This window comes from Dromiciops gliroides, chromosome 2 (assembly GCF_019393635.1).
Source record: "Dromiciops gliroides isolate mDroGli1 chromosome 2, mDroGli1.pri, whole genome shotgun sequence".
NCBI lineage: Eukaryota > Metazoa > Chordata > Mammalia > Microbiotheria > Microbiotheriidae > Dromiciops > Dromiciops gliroides.
In genome coordinates, this window is record NC_057862.1 from 555,123,781 (window position 1) to 555,150,767 (window position 26,987).

The window sequence follows — 26,987 nt, forward strand, 5'->3', positions numbered from 1 at the left end:
ATGAAGGCTGCTGAAGAAGAAGCCATGGATTGCTTAGAGCTTGGTCAGACATTAAAAAATCAAAGTAATTCACTGCAACCTGAGCCAATTGCCAGTTGTCTTGACTTTTTTCTCTTGCCACTGGGCTTGGATGATTCAGGAAATAAGAGTAAGTCTGATAATTTTGTTCAACTCTCTCTGTTTCACTTAAATATAATTCACAGATAAAACAACAATAATATGAACAGCTAGGGCACAAGGAAGATTGAGATAAGTCCAAAGGAGTCATACATGAAAAATGCTAGGATCACAATATTATTGAAATTTATTTACAGACCTAGATGTCAAACCAATCAAATATACAAAGGGTTATTTTAAAAATCTAGATGAAATAGTAACAAAATTCATCAGGAGGAAGAAAAAATCATCAAAACTAACTGGTACTTGTTTAAACAATAGAAAACTGGGTCAATGGAACACATTTGGTATGTAGTACCCAATAGCAATTGAGAATAGTAGTATAGTGCACAATAAAACTAAAGATACCAACTAGTAAAATAAGGACTCACTAGTTGACTCTCCTTTTCTGACTCCAAATATTAGAGCCTTTAGGTATAGAAAGCACTATAATCAAAACATCTTTATGAGGGAGGTAGTATAATGATGATTTTCCTGATTTTACAGATAAAAAAGTTGACATTCTGGATAGCCATGGTTAAAGGTCATCTAGGAAGGGTTAGAGCCAAGATTTTAGCCCAGTTCCATCCACTGCTTTTTCCATTACATAGATAAGTGTAGATATTACAATATATTTAACCAATAGGTGGAAGTTTTGATAGTTGTGTTATTTGTCTAAATGAATTCTTATTTTAATATTTTAAATGATCTTTTAATATAATGAATCACTTTTATTTAAGTAAACAACTCCCTTGCCCCCATCATCAAGTCTTCCTCTATCCAGTAAAATAGTTATGCTTTGTAAGCTGCTGTACTTGAAAGACCAAGGCATAATTTAAAAAAAAATAAATGTGAGCGGTCCAATATATATGGTTTTTCAGGAGAGAGCCATTCTAACCTAGCCTATTGTGATGTTAATTTGAAACATCACAGTTGGCAACCATGAAAGGACTGCTGAACCCCTCAACCTTCTGATCTTCATGTTGGGTAAGAAATTTTATGTTTGTACGTTTCTCCTATTTTCCTTGATTTTATGTGCCTGTCCCTTTAAATTTTCAAAAGCAGGCTCATGGCAGAGAACTTGAGGAAGAACCCGACCAGGCTGGAACTCTAGGCTAGATAGGCCTTTTCTTAACTTTCTGAACTCCACGTGAATACCTGGTTTGCTTTAATAAATGCTTAATGGCCAAAGACAGGTGCTAAAACTTCTAATTTAAGGTGACCACACATTTAGATTTTAAACATCACAGTTGGATTTTAGATTTTAAACATCACACTATCAAGGATGACTTCATAAAGAAGTAACATTTAAGTTAGTCCTATGAAGGATGGTTAGGAAATACCATGGTGAGCATTATGGGTAAACTGGGAAAAAGATGACTAATGGTGGAGAGGTGGGTAGTCATAATACAAAGCCACTGGATATCATTTTCTAATGGATTAGCCCACCACTAAGGGTAGGATCAAATGACCAGCTATGCCAACTAAGTTGTTTAACCTTTAAGGTGGACAAATCAATTTTCTCTTGGCAGGAGAATCCTGTATTTGGAATCTCATCATATTGGTTAAATCCCAGCTCTGCTTTTGAGTTTTTGTGTGACATTGGACAAGTCCCTTCATATCTCTTGCCTTCCATTTCCAAATCTATAAAATGAGGAGGTTAGACTAGATGATCTCAATATTTTCTTTGAGCTCTAAGTCCTGTGAACATATGTGCTTTTGTCAGTATCAAAGGGTACCCCAGAAAGTACTATCCTGCTTGTGGATACTTCCAAAGTGTGTTAGAAAACAACTATGAAGAGTACCAAATTATTTGTGCCTTCAAGGACCTACCACTCTGAAAAATAGGGGGCCTCACTTTTTTTTAAAGATCAGTTCTCCCTTTCTCAGTCAGGCTGGAAGACAGGGGTCACTCATTGGCCTGGTTCCACTCTGATCGCCACAGGAGCTTTGCCCAGTTTTATTTACAAATTGGGCCAGTTTGCCTCTTCTTAAGCAACCTGGTGACAACCCACCTTTTCCAGGAGGTCACCATATGAACTCCGAACTTATTTCAGATATACTAACTGGTTTATTCCACTGCAGCTCAGAACTCCTGAGCTCAACAGATCTGCCAGCCTCAGCTTCTTGTCAGCGGGGACAACAAACAGGAGTGTGCAAATGCTAAAAATGAGGGTTTAATGTATTGTTTTGTTGGCTGTCTTGACTTAAGGAAGTGATAAAGAAAATTTGAATGATGCACATTAAACCTAAACGTGTGTTGTCTAAGTTCTTTTATCTTCTCAAAGAGCCCTTTGTTAAACATTTGCCAGTATACCCCTCTGTACTCATATCTGAAAGAAGACAAATTGGCCTTCCGATTTTATATTTTGCATGGGTTTTTTTGTTAGTTTTTTTTGCCTTTTGTTTGGTTCAATAGGGTTCTAGCAGAATCTATAAATAAAATTATTAACTTAGATGATGTCTAGGCTCATAAATGTAGAAGGGTTTTGAAAGCTTACTTGGTCTAACTTCTTCATTCTACAGAAGAAAAAACTGAAACCTAGAGAGCTTAAGTGATTTGTGTCTAAGGTCATACACATATCTAGTGGAAAAACCACTCCCCCAATCCAGGGATGGCATCTCTAAGGACCCTTTCTAGGCTTTTCATGATTCAGTGACTATGGGTATAGGAAGCCCAATTAAAACAAAACTTATTAAGCCATGATTATATTGAATAAAATTCTTGCATGAACAACCATCTTGAATAAGACATTAACCACTAAACATTTGAAAGCATCATTTAGGTCTGCAGTTGCCTTCTGTCTTACACATGCCTGTTGCCAAGGTCTGGATATTTGATACTGTAAATAATGAAGGCATTCTTTGTGGGTTTCCTTAATGTTACAAATACCAAATTTCCCTCAGTAATCCATATAATACCAAACTAAAAGTGACCTTGGGGGTGATCCCATCATACCCTCCAATTTTATAGATGTGGAAACTGAGGCCCCAAGGGGAGAAGTGACATTGAATACTCTTCCTTACTTCTCTCCCACTTTAGGCCTGATGGAGGGGAGGGAGATTTTAAAAAAGAGAACTGGGAGCACATTTTTTGATCTAGGTATTTCTGGCTCAAATTATTTACATTTTTAAAATTAAAATTTTAAAAATAACTCTTTTTAGCTTTTTTTTTTAGTTTTAAAATAGACTAAGCCAAACCCAAAGGCTTCCCAGGGTCTCTCTCTCAAACAAGTCTCTTCCTACTTGGCCTCTACTCTAGGCCATCTCACATCCATCCCCATCTCTTAACAACTAAAATTAATAGGATCTAAGGCACAATGACTTTAGTGACCATCTGGGTAGACTCCCTTATTTTATACTTAAGGAAACAAGTGACAGAAACTGGAAGCAAAATATCCCAATTCTTATTCAGATCTCCCCACTCTGATCCACATCCCATATAGCTACCAAAGTGATTTTCCTAAGGCATTGTTCTTCCCATGTCAACTACCTATTCAGTAAATTCCAGTGTATCCCTCTTACCTCTCTTTGAAATTTAAAGTTCTTTCACAATATGCAAGGAAGGAAACAAAATTCATTAAGTTCCTACTATGTGCCAGGCATTGGGCTAAACACTCATAATGACCCTGGCAAGGAAGTGCTATTATCACCCCCATTTTACAGTTGGGGAAACTGAGGCAAATAAAAATAATAATAGCTAACATTTATATAGTATTTACTACATGTCAACCACTGTGCTAAGTGCTTTACAAATATTATTTTATCTTATCCTCACAACAATCCTGTGAGGTAAGTGTTATTTTTGTCTTCATTTTACAGGTAAGGAAACTGAGACAAACAGAGGTTAAGTGATTTGCACAAGGTCACACAGCAAATAAGTGTCTGTAACCAGGCCCCTGGGCTTCACTCAGACATGGTTCCTTCCTATTCTGACAGTCTCCTTACACATTATTCCCCTATGTACAAAGTTGATCCAACCATCCTGGACTGCCTCCTTTCCCTCACACACAACACTCCATCTCCTTTCTCCATACCTTTGCACTGCCTTTCCCTTATTCCAGAAATCCTTTCCCTCCTGACTTTGGCAGCCTCGGATCCCTGGTTTCCTTCAAGACTCAGCTTAAGCACCTACTTCCACTTAAAGACTCTCCTAATACTCTAAACTGCTAACACTGTCTTGCTTTCCTTTTCTTTGTATGCTATTTATACTTACTGTACATGCAATCTCTGCTACTAGAATGTAAGCTCCTTGAGGGCAGGGTCTGTTTCACTCTTGTCTTCATAACCTCAGCATCTAGCATGATATTTGACATATTGTGACATAATGGCTATAGTGTTGGACTCAGGAAGTTGTTGTTCAGTCATTTCAGTCATGTCTGACTCTCCGTGACCCCATTTGGTGTTTTCTTGCCATTTTCTTCTCCATCTCATTTTACAGATAAGGAAACTGAGGCAATCAGAAGTTAAGTGACTTGCTCAGGGTCACACAGCTAGTAAATGCCTAAGGACAAATTTGTATTCAGGAAGAGGAATCTTCCTGACTCCAGGCACATCACTCTTTTCACTGTACCATCAACTCAAATCTGGTCTCAGAAGCTACCTATATGACTGAGAAAGTCACATAACCTTTTGTTGCCTATTTCCACATCTGGAAAATGGTGATAATAATTATATCTATCTTAAAGGGGTTTTGTGTGAATCAAATGAGATAATATTTGTAAAAATTTAGCATAGTGGTTGGAAAATAGTAGGCACTATGTAAATGTTAGATATCACTATTATGTTAGCTATTACCTGAGTCTGAATCCCAACTCATACACTTAATAGTTTTGTGAACATGGACATGACACTTAATCTCTCTCAGCCTCAGTTTCCTCATCTTTAAGATGGGCATAATATTAGCACCTCCCCCAACCTTGATTGTGAGGATTGAGATAACACATGTGAAGAAGTGCTTTGCAAACCTTTAAGTGCTTTATAAATGCTAGTTAGTCTCCATCCCAGGTCCTTTGTACCTTGCTGGTGTACTCTGAGATTATCCTGCCTGGGAAATCCTTTTAAAAGATTATTATTTGGTGGGGACTCTTCATTTTAAACATTCTTTCTTGTTGTTGTTTTTTTAAATTTTTATGTGGGGTAAGGAGGGTTAAGTGACTTGCCCAGGGTCACACAGCTAGTAAGTGTCAAGTGTCTGAGGACAGATTTGAACTCAGGTCCTCCTGAATCCAGGGCCCGTGCTTTATCCACTGTGCCACCTAGCTGCCAATTAAACATTCTTTCTTAAGCATATGTCTAAGAGGATGAGAAAAGTCCTAAAAAGTCTATAATGACAGCTGGGTGGCACAGTGGATAGAGCCTAAGACTTGGAGTAAGGGAAGATCTGAGTTTAAATCCTACCACAGACCCTGGGCAAGTCTCTTTTTTAACCTGGGTTTGCCTCAGTTTACTTATCTGTAAAGTAGGGATAATAATAGCACCTACCTTTCAGGATTGTTTTGAGGATACAATGAGCTGACACACAAAGAGCACTTTGAGAACCTTAAATTGCTATGTAAATGCTGTCTACTATTATAGTGAAGCTGAGCACCAGAGAAATTTGTCTTTCCTTCTCAAAGAGAACTGTTATTGGCCTGGGGTACTTCGGAAGTGTTCAGGGGGAACTCGGGGAATCTTGAGAAGCTAAACCAAAGGAAAGACACACCTAAAGATATAAGCCTCACTGATTGTGACCAAGCTAACTCTAAGACCACCAGCCTTGTTCATTCCAGTATCCCCCACCCCTGGAGGTGACGGCGGGGGGGGGGGGGGGGACAGAGATGGCTCAAGAGATCAGAGCCAGAACCTCCTCTCACCCAACTTCTCCCAGCCACTGACAGTGGGGGACAGTCCTCTCTCTGGTGATCACCCCCAATGAGGAAACTTTCCACAGTCAGATGATCCCCTCCACCATCAGTCCTCTATAAAAGCATTTGAAAGTATTTGCCTTTCTCTGGCTTGAGGAGACAGATATCTCAGAGAACCAAGTCTTTCTCTATGTCATGTCTTCTCCCCATGAAAAGTCCAAGGATTTCTCTCTTGATTTCCTTTCTCTAGTGCCCCAATAAAATATTATTTTATTCTAAGTGGATTTGGGTACAAAAGGGTGTAATTCTTTAAAGAGGAATACCTAAAAACCCCCAACCCCCTAACCGCACTCCCACCAATTTCCCCTGTAACACAACTGTGACAAATATCACAGCTTGCAATGAATTTGATTTAGGTGAGGAAGAGTTGAACAAAGTCATCGGCCTCAGTTTCTCCTCCAGAGCCATCTGGGTTCAGTGGTAAGATATACATCAGGACTAGTGGAGATGCCCTCCACCCCCACTACCCCAAGAAATGTACACTATGGAAGAAAGAAAAGCTAGCTAAAACAGGAGAGAAAAATTCAAATTCCAACTGATAGCGTGTGTTTCTCTAATAAGGGGTTCAAATTCCTTGGATTCTTTCCTTGGCTCATAAAAGTGAGCTTTAACTGCCTGATCATTTAAAAATCCCACTAACCTTTGATTTGATTTTTCTTTTCCTATACTGTTGCCCTGAACCTCATCCCCCTCCTAATTTCCTCCTTGTTCTGCAATGCTATTTTGATTTTTTACATATTAATTTTCTTTCCTATACTAGATAATGTAGTTAATGTCATAAAAGGGCTTTGGAGTTGGAAAGCTTAACAGAATCATGCCCATAGGTCAAAAAAAATCATCCAGAAGATGTAGAAATCCCAACTTAGTAGAGAATTTGTGAGGACAAGTCCATGGAGTCTAATTCTCCTCCCATACCCCCCACCCCCACCCCCATCCCAACACATGCACACACAATTCCCCATAGCTGATCTATTTGGGAATGTAGACATGGCCAAATTGTCCTGAGTTGGGTTTTTCTCTCACAAAATGAGACATTGGAATTTTTTCCTTTCAACTCAAATGATACATAGTGGGCTCCTAATGCTGGTAAATATCAGGTTTAATTTAGAAAGCTGTTGCACCATGTATAAGTTTGTGTGTGGTCACACACGATGACAAGCTGCAATGGATGGTTTGGGGACTTACATTAAGTACCAAAATAATGTGCCTGGAGCCAGCAGTGCCAGACTTGGCTCACTTGGCACCATACTTGTTGGGTATTTATAGTGGGGATTCCTTCATATATAGGTTGGATTAAATGGCCTGCAAGACTCCTTCCAACTCTCAAATGCTATGATTCTGTGAAATGGACTTTTAAAGGTAAATTTAGTTCAGAGACTAGACATTGGGAAGAAGCTTCATAGACAGAAAGAATGTCCTGCCTGGGTGGTTGGAAATTTTTGCTGTTGTTGTTCAATCATTTCAATCATGTCCAACTCTTCATGACCCCATTTGGAGTTTTCTTGGCTAAAGATACTGGAGTGGTTTTCCATTTCCTTCTCTAGCTTATTTTACAGATGAGTAAAATGAAGCCAACGGGGTTAAGTGATTTCTCCAGGGTCACACAGTTCGTAAGTATCTGGGACCAGATTTCAACTCAGGAAGATGAGCCTTCCTGACTCTAGGCCTGGCATTCTATCCACTGTGCCACCTAGCTACTCCAGATTTAACCTTTAGGCACCATCCTGTTTCTGTCCAAGAGGCTAATGATAATCAAGACAGGGAGCAGGGCAGGATAAAATCTTAGATAAATTAATCTAAGGGTATGGACTTAGAGAAGGGATTAAGGGAAGTGCCATATGGTAGCTTACAATTTTAATTAATTATTTTTACTATCTACAACTTTCCAAGGCTTTAAATTGCAGCCAAGTTGTTAATCTTCACTGATAAAGGAAGTCACTGGAAGCTTTCCACACTGGTGAAAACAGAGTTCTGGCCTCCCCAAACTATTTATTACTATCCAGGTGCTGAACTCAGATGAAAAAGTATACATGCTGTCAGTACCCTTTCTAGACCCCTTTGATAGGCTGGAGGAGGGGGAAAAGCTCCAGCCCATGGGCCCATTTCAGAATAATTATTTGAAATATATAAATAACATAGAATTACAAAGGAGGCCAATTATATTTAAATATAATTATACAAAAATTACACTTCACATTAAGAACTTCTGCTCTAAATATTGGTACCATGGGACACAGCCCCAGTCACCATGCCCTAATTAAGATGCCATAATTGCAGAATAAAAAATTCAGGTGACTCAGAGTATAGTGGAAAGACTCTTGATGGGAATAAGGAGGTTGAAGCTTATTACTGATGGATATGAGAAGTGGCACAAAATACATTCTTTTTTTTGTGAGGCACTTGGGGTTAAATGACTTGCCCAAGGTCACACAGCTAGTAAGTGTTAAGTGTCTGAGGCTGGATTTGAACTCAGGTCCTCCTGAATTCAGGGCTGGTGCTCTCTCCACTGCACCACCTAGCTGCCCCATAAAATATATTCTTGAAGATATGTATGATCAGAAGAAAGGATATGTTTGAAGCAAGCATTGACAGTGCATTATCACAGAGATGCTGAGTGTTGCACTTACATCAAAGAAATAATAAAAGAATCATCTGATCTATCAAGTATTTATCAAATGCCTCCTATATGTTAGACACTGTGTTAGGAACTGAAAACACAAAGGTAAAAAATAATAGCACAGTGTCTCTCAAACAGTTTACATTCTATCATGAGTGAGGAGAAATAGAATTGTTGAATATAGCTTCAGAAGATTTAGAGAAAATATGGGGAAGGATGGCACAAAAGGAGAAGGGGTGGGTTGCAATCTACAAAAGTAAAGGGCATAAGCAAATTGATGACATCATGACATCAAGATCCATTGAAGTACACACATATCGATAGGTTTACAAGATCCAGCCCACATCATATCTTCCTATATATTGCTGTTCATAATATAAATATATGAAAATGCAAATGATCATTACATTGTGCTTTAATGCATTGCTTCTTCTGCCATATAGTCCACTAGGGAATAAATTCAACATGCACCAACACAGCGAATTATCTCTAATTGAAATTATAAAAGAAACATTTTCTTTGTCAAGGTCATAAGTTCTAAAGTGTTTTTGTTGTTGTTGTTATTTTTTAGATCTAATATTCAGTATAACTTCTCCCCAAACTAACCCAATATAAACTTGTCAGGCCTTTTCTATCCACAAAGCTTCACTGAATGCCGCCAACCTAGATAGAGACAGTCTAGAAACTTGCACCCAAGAACCCACAAATAGTAATACTTCTCAGTCCCATTGGCTCTGCTTTCAGTTCAGGCCCTGTAGCTATATTCCTTGGGAACCATCTGTGTAGAGATGAACTCTGGTAATTGCCTTTGCAGCTGGTGAGTTGATCTTAAGCTGTCTGAAGCTATGCATATCAAAGACTCAGAATAGAATGATTTTTACCACCATAGTCCTTGGCACTGTCAAGTGCTTCACTATCAGCAATAGTGGTTTTATTGATGGAAATGGCATTAAAGAAAATGTATTACCATCTGCTTTGTGCCCTAAGAACTGGAGAGACTTTCCATCTGCTTTGTTGATAAAACTTATTTATTTTTCTCCATTTGAATGGGAGCAACTTAAAAGAAATACCTATTTTTGCCTTTTTTTTGTCCTCAGCACTTAGCATAGTGCTTTGAAGGCATTAAGTGCTTAATACTTTTTTGGGGAGGGGGGGCAGGGCAATGAGGGTTAAGTGTCTTGTCCAAAGTCATACAGATAGTAAGTGTCAAATGTTTGAGCCTGGATTTGAACAAAGGTTCTCCCGAATCCAGGGGCCAGTGCTGTATACAACTGTGCCACCTCGCTGCCACCTATATATTTTTTACATTCATTCACTCATTGCTTTTATGAAAGGTAGTGATGCTTACAATTGGTATTGGCCTTAGAAGAGGAACAGATAGGGGCAGCTAGGTGGCACAGTGGATAGAGCACCGGCCCTGGAGTCAGGAGTACCTGAGTTCAAATCTGGCCTCAGACACTTAACACTTTACTGGCTGTGTGACCCTGGGCAAGTCACTTAACCCCAATTGCCTCACTAAAAAAAAAAAAAAAAAGAGGAACATATTGGTTTCTAGAAATGCAGGGTTCAGCTAAAAACAGAAATGGTCACTTCCTACATGTTTTAAGTAAATGGGATTAGAGGAAGCATCTTAGAGTACATATAGATCAGGGGTCTAGTCTTAGATAAGTTCCAAAGGCAGCTCTCCTAAAAATTTGTAAAATCTTCAAGTCCATAAAATAAGCATCACCTTCATGAACATAGGCTCATCGATTTAGGGTTGGGAGAGATCAGAGAAATGATCTGCATTCAACAGATGAGGAAACTGAGGCCCAGAAAAGTAAAGCAACTTTTCCAAGGTAACATGGGTAATAAAAGGAAAAGCCAGGAAGTGAACTTAATCATTATAATTCTAAACCCTTTTCCATCTCTACTGCTTTCTGTCTGCAGCCAAATCCTTTCCCCCTTTCCCCATGAGAATAAGGAAACAAAGGTTCCCATGGCAATGAGATTTGGGAAGTATGCAATATATTACTTAGTACCTCAGCATCTTGTATTCAATAGGCATTTAGTGAATGTTAGTTGTACTCAACTTAATCATTCTATTTAGACCCATTAGTCTCATGTTCATTTTCATATCCTGACTTTCTCTGAGGTTTTGGGCTACAGCTTTGCTGTAGTGGAAAGAGCCTTGGCTTGTAAACAGAAAACCTATGTTTGAATCTTATCTCTGTGAGAATCTATTTGCCAAGAAAAATCCAGGAACTCTATGAACACAATTACAAAACACTTTTCATACAAATCAAATCAGATGTAAATAATTGGAAAGATATCAATTGCTCATGGATAGGCCGAGCTAATATAATAAAAATGGCAATTCTACCTAAATTAATTTACTTATTCAGTGCCATACCAATCAGACTACCTAAAATTATTTTATAGTTAGAAAAAATAATAACAAAATTCATCTGGAAAAAACAAAAGATCAAGAATATCAAGGGAAATAATGAAAAAAATGCACAGGAAAGTGGGTTAGCTGTACCTAATCTGAAGCTTAACTATAAAGTGGCAGACATCAAAACTATATGATACTGGCTAAGAAACAGAGTGGAGGATCAATGGAATAGATAAGGCACAGGAGACACAGTAGTAAATAACTTTAGTAATCTACTGTTTGATAATCCCAAAGACTAGTTTTTGAGATAGGAACTCAGTATTTGACAAAAACTTCTGGGAAAACTGGAAGAGAGTATGGCAGAAACTAGGCATAGACCAACATCTTATACCTTATACTAAAATAAGGTCAAAATGGGTACATGATTTAGACATAAAAGGTGATACCATAGGTAAATTAGGAGAGGAAGGAATAGTTTAACCTCTCAGATCTTTGGAAAGGAGAACAGTTTATGACCGAACAAGAGATAGAGAATATTATGAAATGCAAAATGGATGATTTCAATTACATTAAATTAAAAACATTTTTGTACAAACAGAAGCAATGCATCTAAAAGTAGAAGGAAGACAGAAAATTGGGAAACGATTTTTATAGCCAGTACTTCTGATAAAGGCATCATTTCTAATATATATATTTGGAACGAAATTGAATTTATAAGAATCCAAGTCATTCCCTAATTGAGAAATGGTCAAAGGATATGAACAGGCAGTTTTCTGATGAAGAAATCAAAGCTTTCTATTGCCATATGAAAAAATGTTCTAAATCACTATTGATTAGAGAGATGCAAATTGAAACAACTCTGAGCTATCACCTGACACCTATCAGATTGGCTAATATGACAAAAAAGGAAAATGATAAATGTTGTAGAAGTTGTGGAAAAATTGGAACACTAATGCATTGGTGGAGCTGTGAACTGATCCAACCATTCTGGAGAACAGTTTGGAACTATGCCCAAAGGTCTATAAAGCTTTGCATACCCTTGAATCAGCAATACCACTATTAAGTCTTTTTCCCAAAGAGGTCATAAAACAAGGAAAAGGACCCACATGTACAAAAATATTTATAGCTGCTCTTTTTGTAGTGGCAAGGAATTAGAAATTGAAGGGTCACCCATCAATTTGGGAATGGTTGAACAAGTTGTGGTATATGAATGTAATGGTATACTATTGTGCTGTAAGAAACGATGAGCAGGAGGAGTTCAGAAAAACTGGGAAGGACTTGCATGAACTGATGATGAGTGAGATGAGCAGAACCAGGAGAACACTGTACACAGTATCAACAACATTGTGTATTGATCAACTGTGATAGACTTGATTCTTCTCAGTAATACAATGGTCCAAGATAATTCCAAAGAATTTATGATTGAAAATGCTCTCCAAATCCAGAAAAAAAAATGTTGAATCTGGATGCAGATCAAACCATACTAATTCTCTTGTTTTTTTTTTTTTGTTGTTGTTCCTTTTTGAGGTTTTGCCTTTTTGCTCTGATTCTTCTCTCATAACATGACTAATGCAGAAATATGTTTAATGTGATTGTACATATATAACCTATATCAGATTACTTGCTATTTTGGGGAGGGGGGAGGGAGGGGAGGGAGGGAGAAAAATTTGAAACTAGAAATCTTATAAAAACAAATGTTGAAAATTATCTCTAAATGTAACTTGAAAATAATAAAAATATTTATAAGGAATCTTATCTCTGCAAGTTATTAGTTCTGTGACCTTGGACATATCACTTGCTTCAAATTGAGTGGCTTGAATTAGATCATCTCTGAGACCCCATCAACTCTAAATCTTCCAGTTGTCCTGTGATATATGCAGTTTGTTGTACATTATTACCTGACCTAAGTATTCATAAATGTCGGTTTAATTCAACATCTATTAAGTACCTACTATATACTGTGCTAAATGCCAGAATTCCAAAGATAAAAATGAAAACTATCCCTATTCCAAAGGAAGGCAGATGTAAGAGAGGAATATAGGATGGGAGGGGGTGGAGAATCATTACTTAAAACTAAGTAATTTGGAGAAGGATCACTTAAGTGGCACCTAGCTGAGCCTGAAAGGAGGAGGTTAGGAGAAAGTGATATTCAGGCTGAGAGGACAGACTATGCAAAAGTATGAAGGGAGTAGAGGAAATAACATATAGGCTCATTTGAGTGCCCAGCATGTGAAGGTGAAGCAAAGAGAAGTAATTCCTTAAAAATCGATTAGAACCAAATTACAGGGGTCACCCAGTGAATGAATCAATCTAAAGCACTACCTAAATAATAAGGACCTTCTTTCTCTATGATGGACTTTGTGCCAGGCACTGGGAATAGAGAAGAAGAACAGACTAAGCCTTGCCCTCGAGGAACTTACATGGGGAACGGGCATGGGAGGAAGATACAATATGGAAACATTTAAGTTACATGCAAAATATGAAGACTAGAACTCTGATTTCATTCCTATAGAGAACTGCTAGATAAGGAAACTGCTACTACCAGTGCAGCTTTGCACCTTCCTTATAACTTACATTATTTTTTCATTTTCATTTTATTTTTATTTTATGGACTAAAATGGGCATTTCCATAACATAGTATAAAAAAGATGATTGCACATGAGACTGCAAATCTATTATGTACAACTTGCTATTCCTTGTAGATCAGAAACTTATGTAAATTTCTTTTTTTTCTTTTTCCCCTTTTTTCTTCTCTCCCATTTCCCACCCTAGAAATGGCTACCATTAGACATAAATAGATATATCTGTGTGTGTCTGTATGTATGTGTATATATGTAAATAGAGATAGAGATGCTATAGATAGAGAGATGGATAGATATAGATATAAGTAAAATTATTCTATATATCTATTCATCACTTCTTTCTTTGGATGCAGATAGTATCTTTTTTCATATGTCCTTTATTGTTAATTTGCGTGTTCATAATAGTCAAAATTAAAATTACTTGATCTCTCAAAGTCATTCTTAAAGCAATATTACTGTTACTGTATACAACTTTCTCTTGGTTCTGCTCATTTCACTTTTCATTATTTCATGCAAGTATTTGCACAGTTTTATAAGATCATTGAGCTCATCATTTTTTATATCATAGTTTTATTCCATCACAGTCATATACCACAATCTATTCATCCATTATTGTATTGTTCATCCATTCTTATATTCTTTGTTTTTTGGGGTTTTTTGTTTATGCAGGGCAATGAGGGTTAAGTGACTTGCTCAGGGTCACACAGCTAGTAAGTGTCAAGTGTCTGAGGCCGGATTTGAACTCAGGTTCTCTTGAATTCAGGCTGTCTCTTTATCCACTGTACCACCTATCTGCTGCCATTTTTATATTCTTAAAAGAGTTTTCCTAAAATACTGAGAGGTCCCAAATAATACAACCAGTATTTGTTATATGTTTCAGAAGCAGAAAATGAACCCAGGCCCTCCTGGTTCTATGACTTGTATGTATGTATGTATAGTATATGTCTGTGTCTATGTCTATATATATGTGTATGTCTACATACATGTATATAAATGTGTGTATATGGCTGTGTGTATTTCATAACACACGTGTATGCAATGTTCATGTGAATTCACATTGCATTATATGTTTTATGTGCCTGTATATATAAATGCATAAAGTATGTATATGTATGTATACATATATGTATGTGCATGTATAATTTATGAGCACATGCATATATTTCTATGAATTGTGGTTATATAAGTATATGTGTTCATATGTATTTGTTGCTGTATAACCACACACATATGAACATCTAAAGAAATATTGAGTCATTCATAGAAGAGAGGTCCTAGCATCTCGAGGTTGGGGTAGATCAGGAAAAGCCTTATATAGAGGGTAACAAGCTCAGCTTTGAAGAAAACTAGGAATTGTAAAAGGCAGGGATAAGAAGATATTGCATTATTGGCTTAGTCCCTAAAGTGGCGCTGGAGGCAGCTCATACTGGCTGGGAAGAGCAATTGTTAAATTTTCAATGTGAGCATTTACATCTCACAAATCAGAAAATGCTACAAAACAGGGCTTGATTTATTATCTTGTTAATTTCTAGACTTACAAAAGAGCTGTAGAAAAATGTTAATAATGATTCTTAAACTTTTTGAAAAAAAAGGATATGGGAGATGGAATGTGGTATGTGAAAAAGAATAGGTGAGGCCATTTGGTTGGACCTTGGATTACATGAGGGTGAGAAATATGTAACAATTTGTTAAAGATTGTCTGAAACTACACTGTAAAAAGACATTAAATGATAAACAAAAGAGTTTGTATTTGTTCCTAGAAGCAAGAGGGAACCACTGAAGGTTCGAGTAAGAGAGGGATATGGTCAGGAAGAAAGTTAGAAAGTTGATTTTGGCAACTGTTTTGAAGGATAGATTGAAAAAAGGGGGAAAATCTAGTAGCAGGAATACAAAGAAGGAGCTTTTGTCTTAGTGCAGGTTAACAGGTGATGAACATTTGAAATAGGAATCCACAAAAACTGGTAAATAGCTAGATATAAGATTTGAGAAAGGGGCAGCTAGGTGGCACAGTGGATAGAGCACTGGCCCTGGAGTCAGGAGTACCTGAACTCAAATCCAGCCTCAGACACTTAACACTTACTAGCTTTGTGACCCTGGGCAAGTCACTTAACCCTAATTGCCTCACTAATTAAAAAAAAAAAAAAGATTTGAGGAAGACAGAAGAAACAAAGATGACTTTAAGGTTATGCATCTGAGTTAACGAAAAGAAGTTTAGAAGAAAGGTGGGTTTAGGAAATAAGAGAATCAATTCCATTTTGGACATGCTGAATTTTAAATGTTGGTTGGACATCCAGGTAGAGATATATAGCTAGCTACAATGTTAGATTATTGTGAACGGGGATTATTTCATTCCTTGTACTTGTTTCCTTAATGTCCTTAAAGGGACATTTGTTGATTGGTTGACTGGAATATAGATGAAATAGCATCCAGTACAGAGAATAGGTTGGAAATATAGTCTATTGTACTACTGTACTATTCCTCTTGAAATTACTTTTTCCATTTGTTGTAGTTCTACAAGAACAACTATAAATAGGTTAAATGTTTTACAGCTATTCTATGAAGAATTTTAAGTTCTTTGTCCCTTTCACATGTACCTCATGTCTTTTAACAGCCTTGATAGTCAACTAATTAGATGATAGTTAAACCATTTCTCTTCTTGGGGATCTGTTCCCTCTTATAGATACCATAACAACATCCATAGTCTCTATAGGGAGTATGGATTATTGAAGCTGGGGTTGCATATTATTGGTATGTCCTAATTTGTGTTCACACTCTTTCCTCACTTCTACATCTAATAGATTTATATCTTTGTAATCCCAATCCCTAACAGATTGCCTTGTACAAAATAATACTTTATATATGTTACTTCAATTCAATTTAATTTAAATATCATCTTCTGAAAGATAATTCAACCATAAGAGTAGAGGAGGTGAGCAAATGAGAAAACAGAGAGATAAGAAGCTCAGGAGAGAGTCATGCAGAAACCCCACTCTTGAGAGCAGGAGGTAAATAGTGCTCCCCAGCTAGGAAGGCTGAGAAGTTTTTAAAGAAGAGAGGAACAATGTTTCTGATGTGATGGGAGTAAATAGTATCTAAGAAGATGGAGTGGTTAAGTTTCAAGTGCTTTAAAGAGATCAATGCAAATAGATGTTGAGAAATAGTCCTTATATTTAGCATTTAATATTAATGGTAACTTTTGAGAAAGAAATTATAATAGAGTAGTGAGTTTGGAAGCCATATTGTAATGGGTTTGGATGGGAAAGGTTGACAAGGAAGTAGATATGACCAATATTTATACCTATTTCTAGGATGTTGAAACTGAAAAGGAAAACTGGGAACAACACCAGGTATTTGGATAAGGTTCAGCACCACAAAGTGAAAAATACAGTAAAAGTGAATGATTTCCACCACCGCCACTGTTTAAGTTAATTTTAAGGATGGCATCTGTTGCTTTTTGATTCTTCTTAAGAATGTCTGTGAGCCCCTCCATGTAGGCATTCTTTTGGGTGGATAGCACAGATCATTAAAAGAGAAATCATAAGTCTTGGGCTCAAAGTCAATCTCTGTCTTTTTGTTATGCTAGGAAAGTCACATCACCTCTCACTACCTCAGTTTGAACTTAACCATCTCCAATGACTGTTTAACTCTTTGATTCTTAGGTTCCGCAGCTGCAAAAGGAGTAAAAAGAATGGCAACTAGTATAACAGTGATTATTCTGACCCCCATTGCCTAACCACCAGCTATATTACTTTTACCCCTGCCCCCAGGGTACTCTGGTAACCTTATAGGGATTGCTTCAAATATATAGCAACAACTAACATATATGAACCCCTTGAAAACCTGGGAGGTATAATCCTCCCTTACATTACCTCATTCTCTGGGGAGGAGAGCGATATTAGTTTCCTACTTTAGCTCAGTTCCTATATAGCATATTCACAACATATTTCAAGTCAAAAGAATCCCCGAGTTTTTGTCCAAGAGCCTCCATATCTGATGACTTACTTGATGGGCTAGAAGAATTATTCAACCTCAATTCCTGTTTCCAAAGTCAACATGGCCCAAGATCCCAGGTCCATAGATTCTGCCACTTGCATCTAGAACTGAAAAGGACAAAATAAAACAGACCAAAAACTCCAGACCCAATTCTCAGGGTCACAAGGCCTTAAAGGAAGAAGGGTAAGGTAACTCTTCCCCCATACCCACCTTGGTCAATAGTGTCTAAACTTCAAGTAAACAACATCTTTTCCCTCTGAATACTGCTAGAAAGAGAAAGAAAAAGACTATCCCAGTCTGGTAGTTTTAAAGATGCAGCCAATAGAAAGGGGCTACTTCCAACTACATGGTAGGGAAACAAAAGATGTTTTCACCCCATAGCTGACCTCTGCCATCTCCCACATGAGTGTCTTCATCATGGGAGAACTGGTGATCTGGGTATGTACAAAGTCTTATTACACAAATATAACCTAAAAAGGTGAACATAATAAGTTTTTAACAGCTGTATAATTACAAGTCATAGACCAAATGTTTTAGCAGACACAATACTTATCAACTGCATCCTCAACTGTTCCCATAACCTGAATTTTCTTATTTGCCTCCACACATGCTATAGTTCTGTTCCTATAGAGGAGAATCAAGGAAAGAACTTTGTGTCTTTCTTTCTTTATGTCTTTCTTTCTTTTTCTTCCTTCCTTCCTTCCTTCCTTCCTTCCTTCCTTCCTTCCTTCCTTCCTTCCTTCCTTCCTTCCTTCTTTCCTCCCTCCCTTCCTTCCTTCCTTCTTTCCTTCCTTCCTTCCTTCCTTCCTTCCTTCCTTCCTTCCTTCCTTCCTTCCTTCCTTCCTTCCTTCCTTCCTTCCTTCCTTCCTTCCTTCCTTCCTTCCTTCCTTCCTTCCTTCCTTCCTTCCTTTATCTCTCTCTCTCTCCCTTTCTTTCTTTCTTTCTTTCTTTCTTTCTTTCTTTCTTTCTTTCTTTCTTTCTTTCTTTCTTTCTTTCTTTCTTTCTTTCTTTCTTTCTTTCTATTTTTTGTCCAAAATCTTTAAGTACAAATGTACTAGAGAAATAAACACTCAGCATTTATGAAAATTAAATAAGTTTCCTATTTCAGAGTTAGTAATGAGCAAATGTTTTGACAGTGCCCAGATGATTTTTAAAACAGAGCATATTGTCTGCCTATCAACATTTAGTCTGTATTTTTTTGTTTTTGGTGAGGCATTTGGGGTTAAGTGACTTGTCTGAGGTCCGATTTGAACTCAGGTCCTCCTGATTCCAGGTCCAGTGCTCTATCCACTGCACCACCTAGCTGCCCCTTGCCTATCAACATTTAAAAGTCTTTCTTTCCCATTGATTCTCCTCTGTAGCTAGATGGTAGATAAACACTACATTTGTCTAAGAGAGTAGAGAACCTTGTTTATAATCTGAAATTCTTTCTTGAAAGGGCTCTGAATATGAGTCTATACTGTGAAATGATGAGAATTTTTAGAATACTGAAATGAGGAATTAACATTAAGAGAAAAAATACATTCTGTGAGACAAATATTGCAAAAAGAATATTAAATATTTGTCCATTATCAACTAGTAAACAGAAGTAAATTCCATCATTCTTAATCACAAAAAATAATATGCTGAAAGCGTGATTGGATTTTCATTTAAATGACCAAGTCTGCCTATTCCATTCCTTTTTTAACCATTTAGCCAAAACCTTGGAAAATCTTATACTTTAAATTTCAGATCATTCCTTCAAAGTTTTTATGAGTTGATGTTCTTGCCAATCTATATGTTTGTTCCAGTGAATCAGAGCACACCTCACCCATGCTTTTTTCATCCTGTAGGATTTGTGCCCATGTCCTCTCATAAATAGTCCACAGGGATCCACTTTATGTGTTGGGAACCTTCCTATAGATTTATTAATATTACATGACTATCAATGGATTACTATTTATTGATGATCTCTCCTAATTGTCAAATGACTGGCTCACCTTCATTTCTAGTCTTACATCCAGCTCTCTACTGTCATCCTTTAACCTCCTTTTTTAAAAAAAAAAAGTATTAGTTGGTAATGTGTTGTAGCCTTTTCATACTCATATGCCTCTCCATTGTACTGTAGGTAACCTTTGATGATAATTCATTTGATTCTGTTACGTTTCATGACTCAGTTATCTATCTTTACCCAAAGAATTTTTTAAAAATATGAATTAATAAGAAAGGAAACTGTCAAGAAAATATTTACATCAAATGTCTCTCATAAAGGCCTGATATTCAAGATCTACAGTTAGCCATAAGCATGCATGGAGCATGATCCAGGTGTAATGACACATCCTAGCACATCTGATGCACATGTCTATGTTGGAAACAGACTCAAAATATAAGCCAGAGAACCTTTTACTAATGGAAAAGTGTTAAAAGGATATGAATAAATAGTTCTCAAAAGAATTATAAATGATTAACAACAATATAGTAAATTTCTAAAGCTATATTAATTGGAGAACAAGTTATGATCTACATTGGTAGGGGGAATGTCCTAAATGACAATTATATTATCCATGAGAACATAGGTCTAATAAGAATAAGAAGATTGCTCCAAATCACTAACACTCTGTTATAATATTTAACTCTGGGGGTGGCTAGGTGGCGCAGTGGACAAAGCACTGGCCCTGGATTCAGGAGTTCCTGATTTCAAATCTGGCCTTAGACACTTGAAACTTACTGGCTGTGTGACCCTGGGCAAGTCACTTAACCCCCATTGCCCCACAAAAAAAAAATTGAAGATTCGGTGTACACTCAGACAATTATCAAAGGAAACATAAGATGGGAAGTCAGTGTTGTGGTGTTTGTGGAAACAGTTATTCTAATACACAGTTGATAGATCTATAAATTGGTCTAAACTTTATGGAAAGCAATTAAAATATATGATAAGAAAGTAACTTAAATACCCATTTCACTTTAGCCAGAGATGTGATTGCTTGTCATATAGCCCAGGCTAACTTTGACTAAGGCAATGAAAGCAAAAAGGTCCCATACAAACCAAAATATGACCAGAAATTCATCAACATACATTTATTAAGCACATACCTTTCCAGAAACTGTGCTAAATACTGAATATATGAATAAAGTCAAAAGATAGTCCTTATTTTCAAAAAAATGAGCAATACTTTTCATGGTAGCAAAGAACTTTAAATAAAGAAAATGTCTCACAACTGGGGAATGACTAAACAAATTGTGTTACATGAAGGCTACTGTGATTTAAGAAATGTGAAAAGGGGCATCTCCTTTCCATCTTTTTAGAGGTGGGATACTATGAATATTGTGAGAAAATAATGGGATTTTGGCAGATACTCAAAGGCTCACCTGGAGATTGATCTAAACTGATTGAATTAAGTGAGAGTAGTTGATTTTGCTGATTAGCCTACTTCGAGATAATTAGAATGTAACCACACCTGGATAGCCCTTAAGAAGGTATTATTCTCAGAAGCTAAGGACTTTGAACTCAACTTGAGACCACCTTCAAGTCCAGTAAACCAATGGATTTGGATGATGTCAACCAATCAACTTGAAGCAGTGTTTAATGACTGCCTCTGCTCCGGACCTATAAAAAGCTTCCACACTCAGTTTGCTGAGCAGTTTGTGGTTGAAGCAGGCTCCTGACAGAGGACTTGAGGAAGAACTGGACCAGGTTGGAACTCTAGGCTAGATAGGTCTTTTCTTAACTCTATGTGTTCTCTTTTTTCTAATACCTAGTATGCTTTAATAAATGCTTAATGCCCAAAGACTGGTGCTAAAGTTTCTAATTTAAGGTGATCACTTACATTTAGATTTTAAACATCACAGTATGAAACATTACATAGACTATGAGATTGGGTTGACAGTGTTTAGTTGCCATGAACTCCTTTTTTGTTTTGTTTTTCTTCCTGTTTTTTTCTATTTTATTTAATACAAGATAGAGCTCCCTGTGCACAGGATCGTAAGGATAAATTTCGAAATGAAGGTGATATAAAATCAAACTGCATCATTTTAAAAAATAAACTTTAGTGACATAAAATCTTAGTGTCATTAAAATCACTGTTAATATTTCCAAAGACAATCCACCCAAGACTACTTTCCTTCTTCTGTTCAATTCTGAGCCAATTAGCTGCACGCACACATATATTTGCATACATACATGCATACATACACATATATACTATATGTATATATGTATACATTCTATGATTACATATAATATATAGAGATATATCATACACACAGACATTGCTAGAAGCATTTTATAGGTTGTTCATCAAACTATGTTTCATAGTCTGGACAACTGGGATTCTCATCCACTTGTTTGTTTTTGCCCAGCATCGATAAATAGGGCAAATGATTTTGAGTAATTGTGAATAACATATGTCTAGTTAGGAAGTTGCTACTCCATATAGAAAGCTCTTCAATATTTTGAGACTTGATAAATTTAGCATAGTGGCAAATCTAGAGGACCTAATGATCTATAATGACCCCTTCTTCCATCTAGATTCTGCATCAAACAATCGGAGTAACCTACAGTGAGTGATTTTTTTTCTTTTCCCTTCAAAGGCTTGGACAAAACAAATTCTAAGTAGTTTTTTACATTGTATTCAATAAGCAACTTTTTTTGGAGAATTCATGAATGACTAAGAGAAGTGATGAGAACACACTAACTCAGAAGAATACACTCCAGATCACATAGTAATAGACTAGAAACTTGCACCCAGGTCCTCTCTTTCCAATCCAGTGATTTTTTTCCAATTCATTATATATATGATTTGGATTGGTATCCAGCTTCCCAAAGCTGATGTTGCTAAACATTTTTTTTCTTTTTTTTTTCTTTCCTTTTTTTTGTGGGGCAATGAGGGTTAAGTGACTTGCCCAGGGTCACACAGCTAGGCTAAACTTTGTAAATGTAGGGGAGCATCAGATTTCTGGAGAGATGTCTAATGTTTCACATTGATATCTAGGGAAATGATCAGTAAGAAGTAAATAAAAAATTATTCTCAGTTCGTAAGTATGTTGTGATCTCATTTGGTCTCAGAACTCTTTTACAAATTCTCTGACAGCAGTGAACCTTAGATCTAGTATGAAATAATAGTTCTATGTGCGAGGTCATAGCATAAGGAAATTATTTGAATATTTTCACTGAAATTGGGGTTGTTCGGGCGTTTTTTGCCCCTTCTCTCTCATGGCAAAAAGATGAAGTGGTCAATGATTTCCATGTCAATTAAAAATATCCAAACTCACTATGAAGAAATTAAAATATAACCCTGAACACAAACTTAGCCATGAGTATATAAACTTGGATGCTCTGACTTTGTCAATCTGACAATCACTTCTCAGTTTGCATTGAAACACATCATTCCTCACATTCTTCCTCTGATGTCAAAGTAAGACATCAAACAAGGCTCACCAGCATCTGAAAATCTTTTTATATAATTTTATAGGAAAGCAGATTCAGGGATGTTGTTCATGGGATTCCTAAATAGGCTGGGATCTTGAGCTGCATGACTACTTAAATTCCTCCCTACTTTAAGATTCTATGCATTAGGGATAGTGCCATTTTACTACTTGTCACTACCTACACTCATGGCCAAGCTCATCCTTTACTGACTTCTCCTGAATACTCTTTTTTTTTCTATTGCAGAAACTACTAGGAGCTCACAACTGTGCCATTCTTATAGTTAGCATATGTGAAGACTTTTGGTTATCACTGTTCCCCACTGATATTATTGCTTTGGGGAAGCCCTAGGTCATACAACTTCTCTAGTCAGTTACATAGACAGGGCATAACTGCTTCTTCCCCACCCTAAAACTCACTTTTACCATACAAGTGATAACTCAAGAATCACTTTGACCAAAGAATTCGCCTTTTGAGTTTAACTTGATTGCTCTTACTTTCTCATACCTGACAATTACCTGCAAGAGTTTGCATATCCTTGCACATATCCTTCCTCACATTCTTCCTCCAAATCTCAAAATGAGATATGAAGCAAGGATGAGCAGTATCAGAAAACATCTTGAAATGATTTCAAGTTACTGCAGCAGTTTGTAATGATTGAATACAAAGAACTGTGCAATGTCCCATCTACCCTCAACCAAGGTCTATCTTTTCCTCAGTTCTCAGCCCTCATTATAAGATTCCATAAATTTTTCTCTATCTAGACAAACAAAAACTGCTTGAATGAATTTAAGCATACTAATCATTCCATCTCCTAACTTCAAACAATAAGTTCATCTTCAAGATCAGGAATGGAGAATGTGAGAAAAGAAAGGGCACTATCTGACTTCTGTGCTCATTTGGAGCCTTAACTACCTTAACTTGAAGAGCCTAAAACAACAGTAATTAGCCATGAAGGAGTAGCACAGTAATCCTGATTTCATTATACTGGCTCCAACAAAACAGTTGCAAACTCAATCCTCAAAGTCAAACTAAATCCATGACATTTATAACAAATAGTTAATTTGTTATGTCAGTGGGTTAAAAAAATGCAAAATACTAACTGTAACTAAGAAAGGATACCAAAAATGTTTATACCAGGGAGAGATCATGATCTTTATGTTAAAGAAAAATAGATAGGCATGACAACTGTTCAACATTAAGAAAGGAAATCCAAACTCTGGGCTGTTATGGGTGAGCTTGTTATTTCCGAAGCACACAGGCACAGGCAAGCAGAACTCTGAAATCTTTTATAGCCCTGATTTCTTAAGTATGATGACATTTTCTTCCATTCATTAAAAGGTCATTTTGAAATATTAAAAGGACAATGAGTACATTGCCATATTTTTTTTCTTTTATTACCTATTTCCCTGGCCAGGAGGAAACAAACATATTTCTAGGATGACATAGTCTTTTGTCTCATTAAGTTTGAGGTTAATGAAGGAAAAAGTCCTAGCAATGGTGAAATTCCAACAAAACTTGGGTAGGTCCTCTTTACTGTATATTTAGGGATAGGGAATCTGGTAAGACCCTCATCTTTCATGGGAAATGCAATATTGAATATGGTAGAACCCCTGAGGTAGAAAGGTTGTTTGAGTTGGGAGAAATATAGGCTCATCTCTAATACTAGCCATATGACTATGAGATGCTGTGCTCCTGACACATAACTTGTAGTCTGTATCTATCCATCTCATACTCTGCCATCCCCTTTTATTTTTGCCTTCAATCTTTCCCAACACTGAAGCCATCAGAAGAAGGGACCTTAGAGGTGATCTAGTTCAACCCTTATTTTAGAAGAAAAGAGCCTGAAATCTAGAGTGATTAAATGACTTTTAAGGGACACTTTGATGTAGATACATTTAGTGAAATAACACAATGAGAATGAAGCCTATGTTCAGGAATTATGTGATATAAAAGAGATAAGGCATTAATAAAATAAAACAGAAAAAAACACAAAGTAGCAATAAAATCTCTCTCCCACAAACACAGGAGAGGAGTCATAGATAGGGAATGATCAGGGCACATGAATGGAGAAGCAATTCACACTTTCCAGCTGTTGAACATCTGCTAACATCTTCTGGTGATGTTTTCCCATTGTTCCTGTTGGGCCCCATCCCTGATGGTTTGTGTTGAGTGTGGCTTCTGCTAAACATGTAGTGTCCAATGGATAATGAATCTCCAAAAGACATCTAATCTCTATCAGACATTGGTGCCTCCTCATTCCCATGAATGTGAAGTTGTGAAGCTGTGACCAAACTTTGGCTATGGTTGCAGTCTTTAACAAGAGGGTTATCTTTTCCTGATCATAGGATAATTGGACTCTGGCATGATCGTTTAGTTGGAAATTCTGAGGTTTTCCCTGAGACAACTCTTTTAGAAAACAGAAGCCCTTAATATTCACATCCATCAGCCCAGGAAGTGAGGGAGAGGGAGATGCCACACTGGGGGTCTTTATTGAGGGCCTGTTGATTTCTTTCAGACGCTTTGCTAGAAAATGTTTTTCTTTATAAAAGGACATTCTTTAGCCTGAGCACCAAACTTCTTTAGGACACAGAGAAAAGTCACTTAAAGTGACTTTTCCAGGTTACATTTTTTTGCACTCTATTTTCTTGAAGTTAAGATTTGCACCTCTAATAGAGACCTTTCTCTAACAAAAGACTAAAAAGTCATTTAAGTTCCCTGCTTAATTTGCATTAGCTAAGCAACACCTAGTCAACCTTCCGGTAGAAGCTATTTTTCTGACAAAACGACAAGGGAGGAGAACGTGGGGTGGCGGAGAGGGCGGCCGGCCTGGGCAGCATGGGACGGGCGGGGGCTCCGGGGCCACTGTGCCGGGCCGGCTCTCCGGTCCGGCCTCTCCGGGTGCGGCTGGTCCCGGGGGACTGAAAAGAACCGTGTTGTCTTGTCCCCCGGGCAAGGTCTTCATCCAGCGGGACTACAGCAGTGGCACACGGTGCCAGTTCCAGACCAAGTTCCCTGCCGAGTTGGAGAACCGGATTGACTGGCAGCAGTTTGAAGAAACAGTTCGTACTCTAAATAACCTTTATGCAGAAGCAGAAAAGCTTGGGGGCCAATCTTACCTCGAAGGCTGTTTAGCTTGTTTGACAGTATATACTATCTTTTTGTGCATGGAAACAATTATGAGAAGGTTCTGAAGAAAATCACCAATTATATTCTGGAACAGAACGAGAAGATTTATGCTCTGCAGGGTCTCCTTCTGACAGACCCAATTGAGAGAGGACTTCGTGTTATTGAAATTACCATTTTTGAAGACAGAGGCATGAGAAGTGAAAGATAAACCATGGAGTTAAAGAGTCCGTTTCAGAATGGGACTCTCTTCTGTCCACCGGCCAACTGCAGAGTGTCCCCTACCTCCTCTCCAAGCATCATTCCTTTGTATCTGCTGCCAGAGCCACGGTGCCATTCTACTCCAAGGACTAACTTTCTAAAATTCCGCTCCTGGGGTGACATCTAGTCGCTCAGCATCCACTTTGTGTCTTTAAACTGTGTAGGACTCTATAATCTTTGTAGTTATTTCTGAGAAAATATAATGAAGCATTTCACTTTTTTAATTCGAAACAATTTAATAAAATGAGCTGTGTAAATCAGCCCAATCCAAAATCCATTTTCATCTGCCACCAGGACTATTGGTTCTGCTCAATATTTATGCTTTCATCTCTACCAGGTGATTTTTTTTTTTTATTTCAGCAAGCCATATCCAGGTTTGGTTTCATTTTTCCTGAACTGAAGAAGGCCTTTTCTTCCTGACCTGGTTTTTGATGAGGAGTAAGATAGGCCTGTGGCCTGCTGACATCTCCCAGACCTCAAGGAACTCACAGGATTGCCAGAAGATCTGTCTCTACTGTTAGCTTCTCATACCGAAGCTCATTGGAAAGATGATGTATAATGCTATTTG

General features: G+C 37.3%; 1 protein-coding gene across 1 annotated transcript; it reads left to right on the top strand.

The window, feature by feature from the left end:
- Positions 1–26,583, top strand: LOC122739296 (golgin subfamily A member 7-like). Its single transcript, XM_043981096.1, is given in 3 exon segments — positions 1–148; positions 25,769–26,206; positions 26,209–26,583. Coding segments are annotated over 3 exon segments (747 nt in total). The 3' UTR covers positions 26,370–26,583.
- The last annotated feature ends 404 nt before the right edge of the window (positions 26,584–26,987 follow it).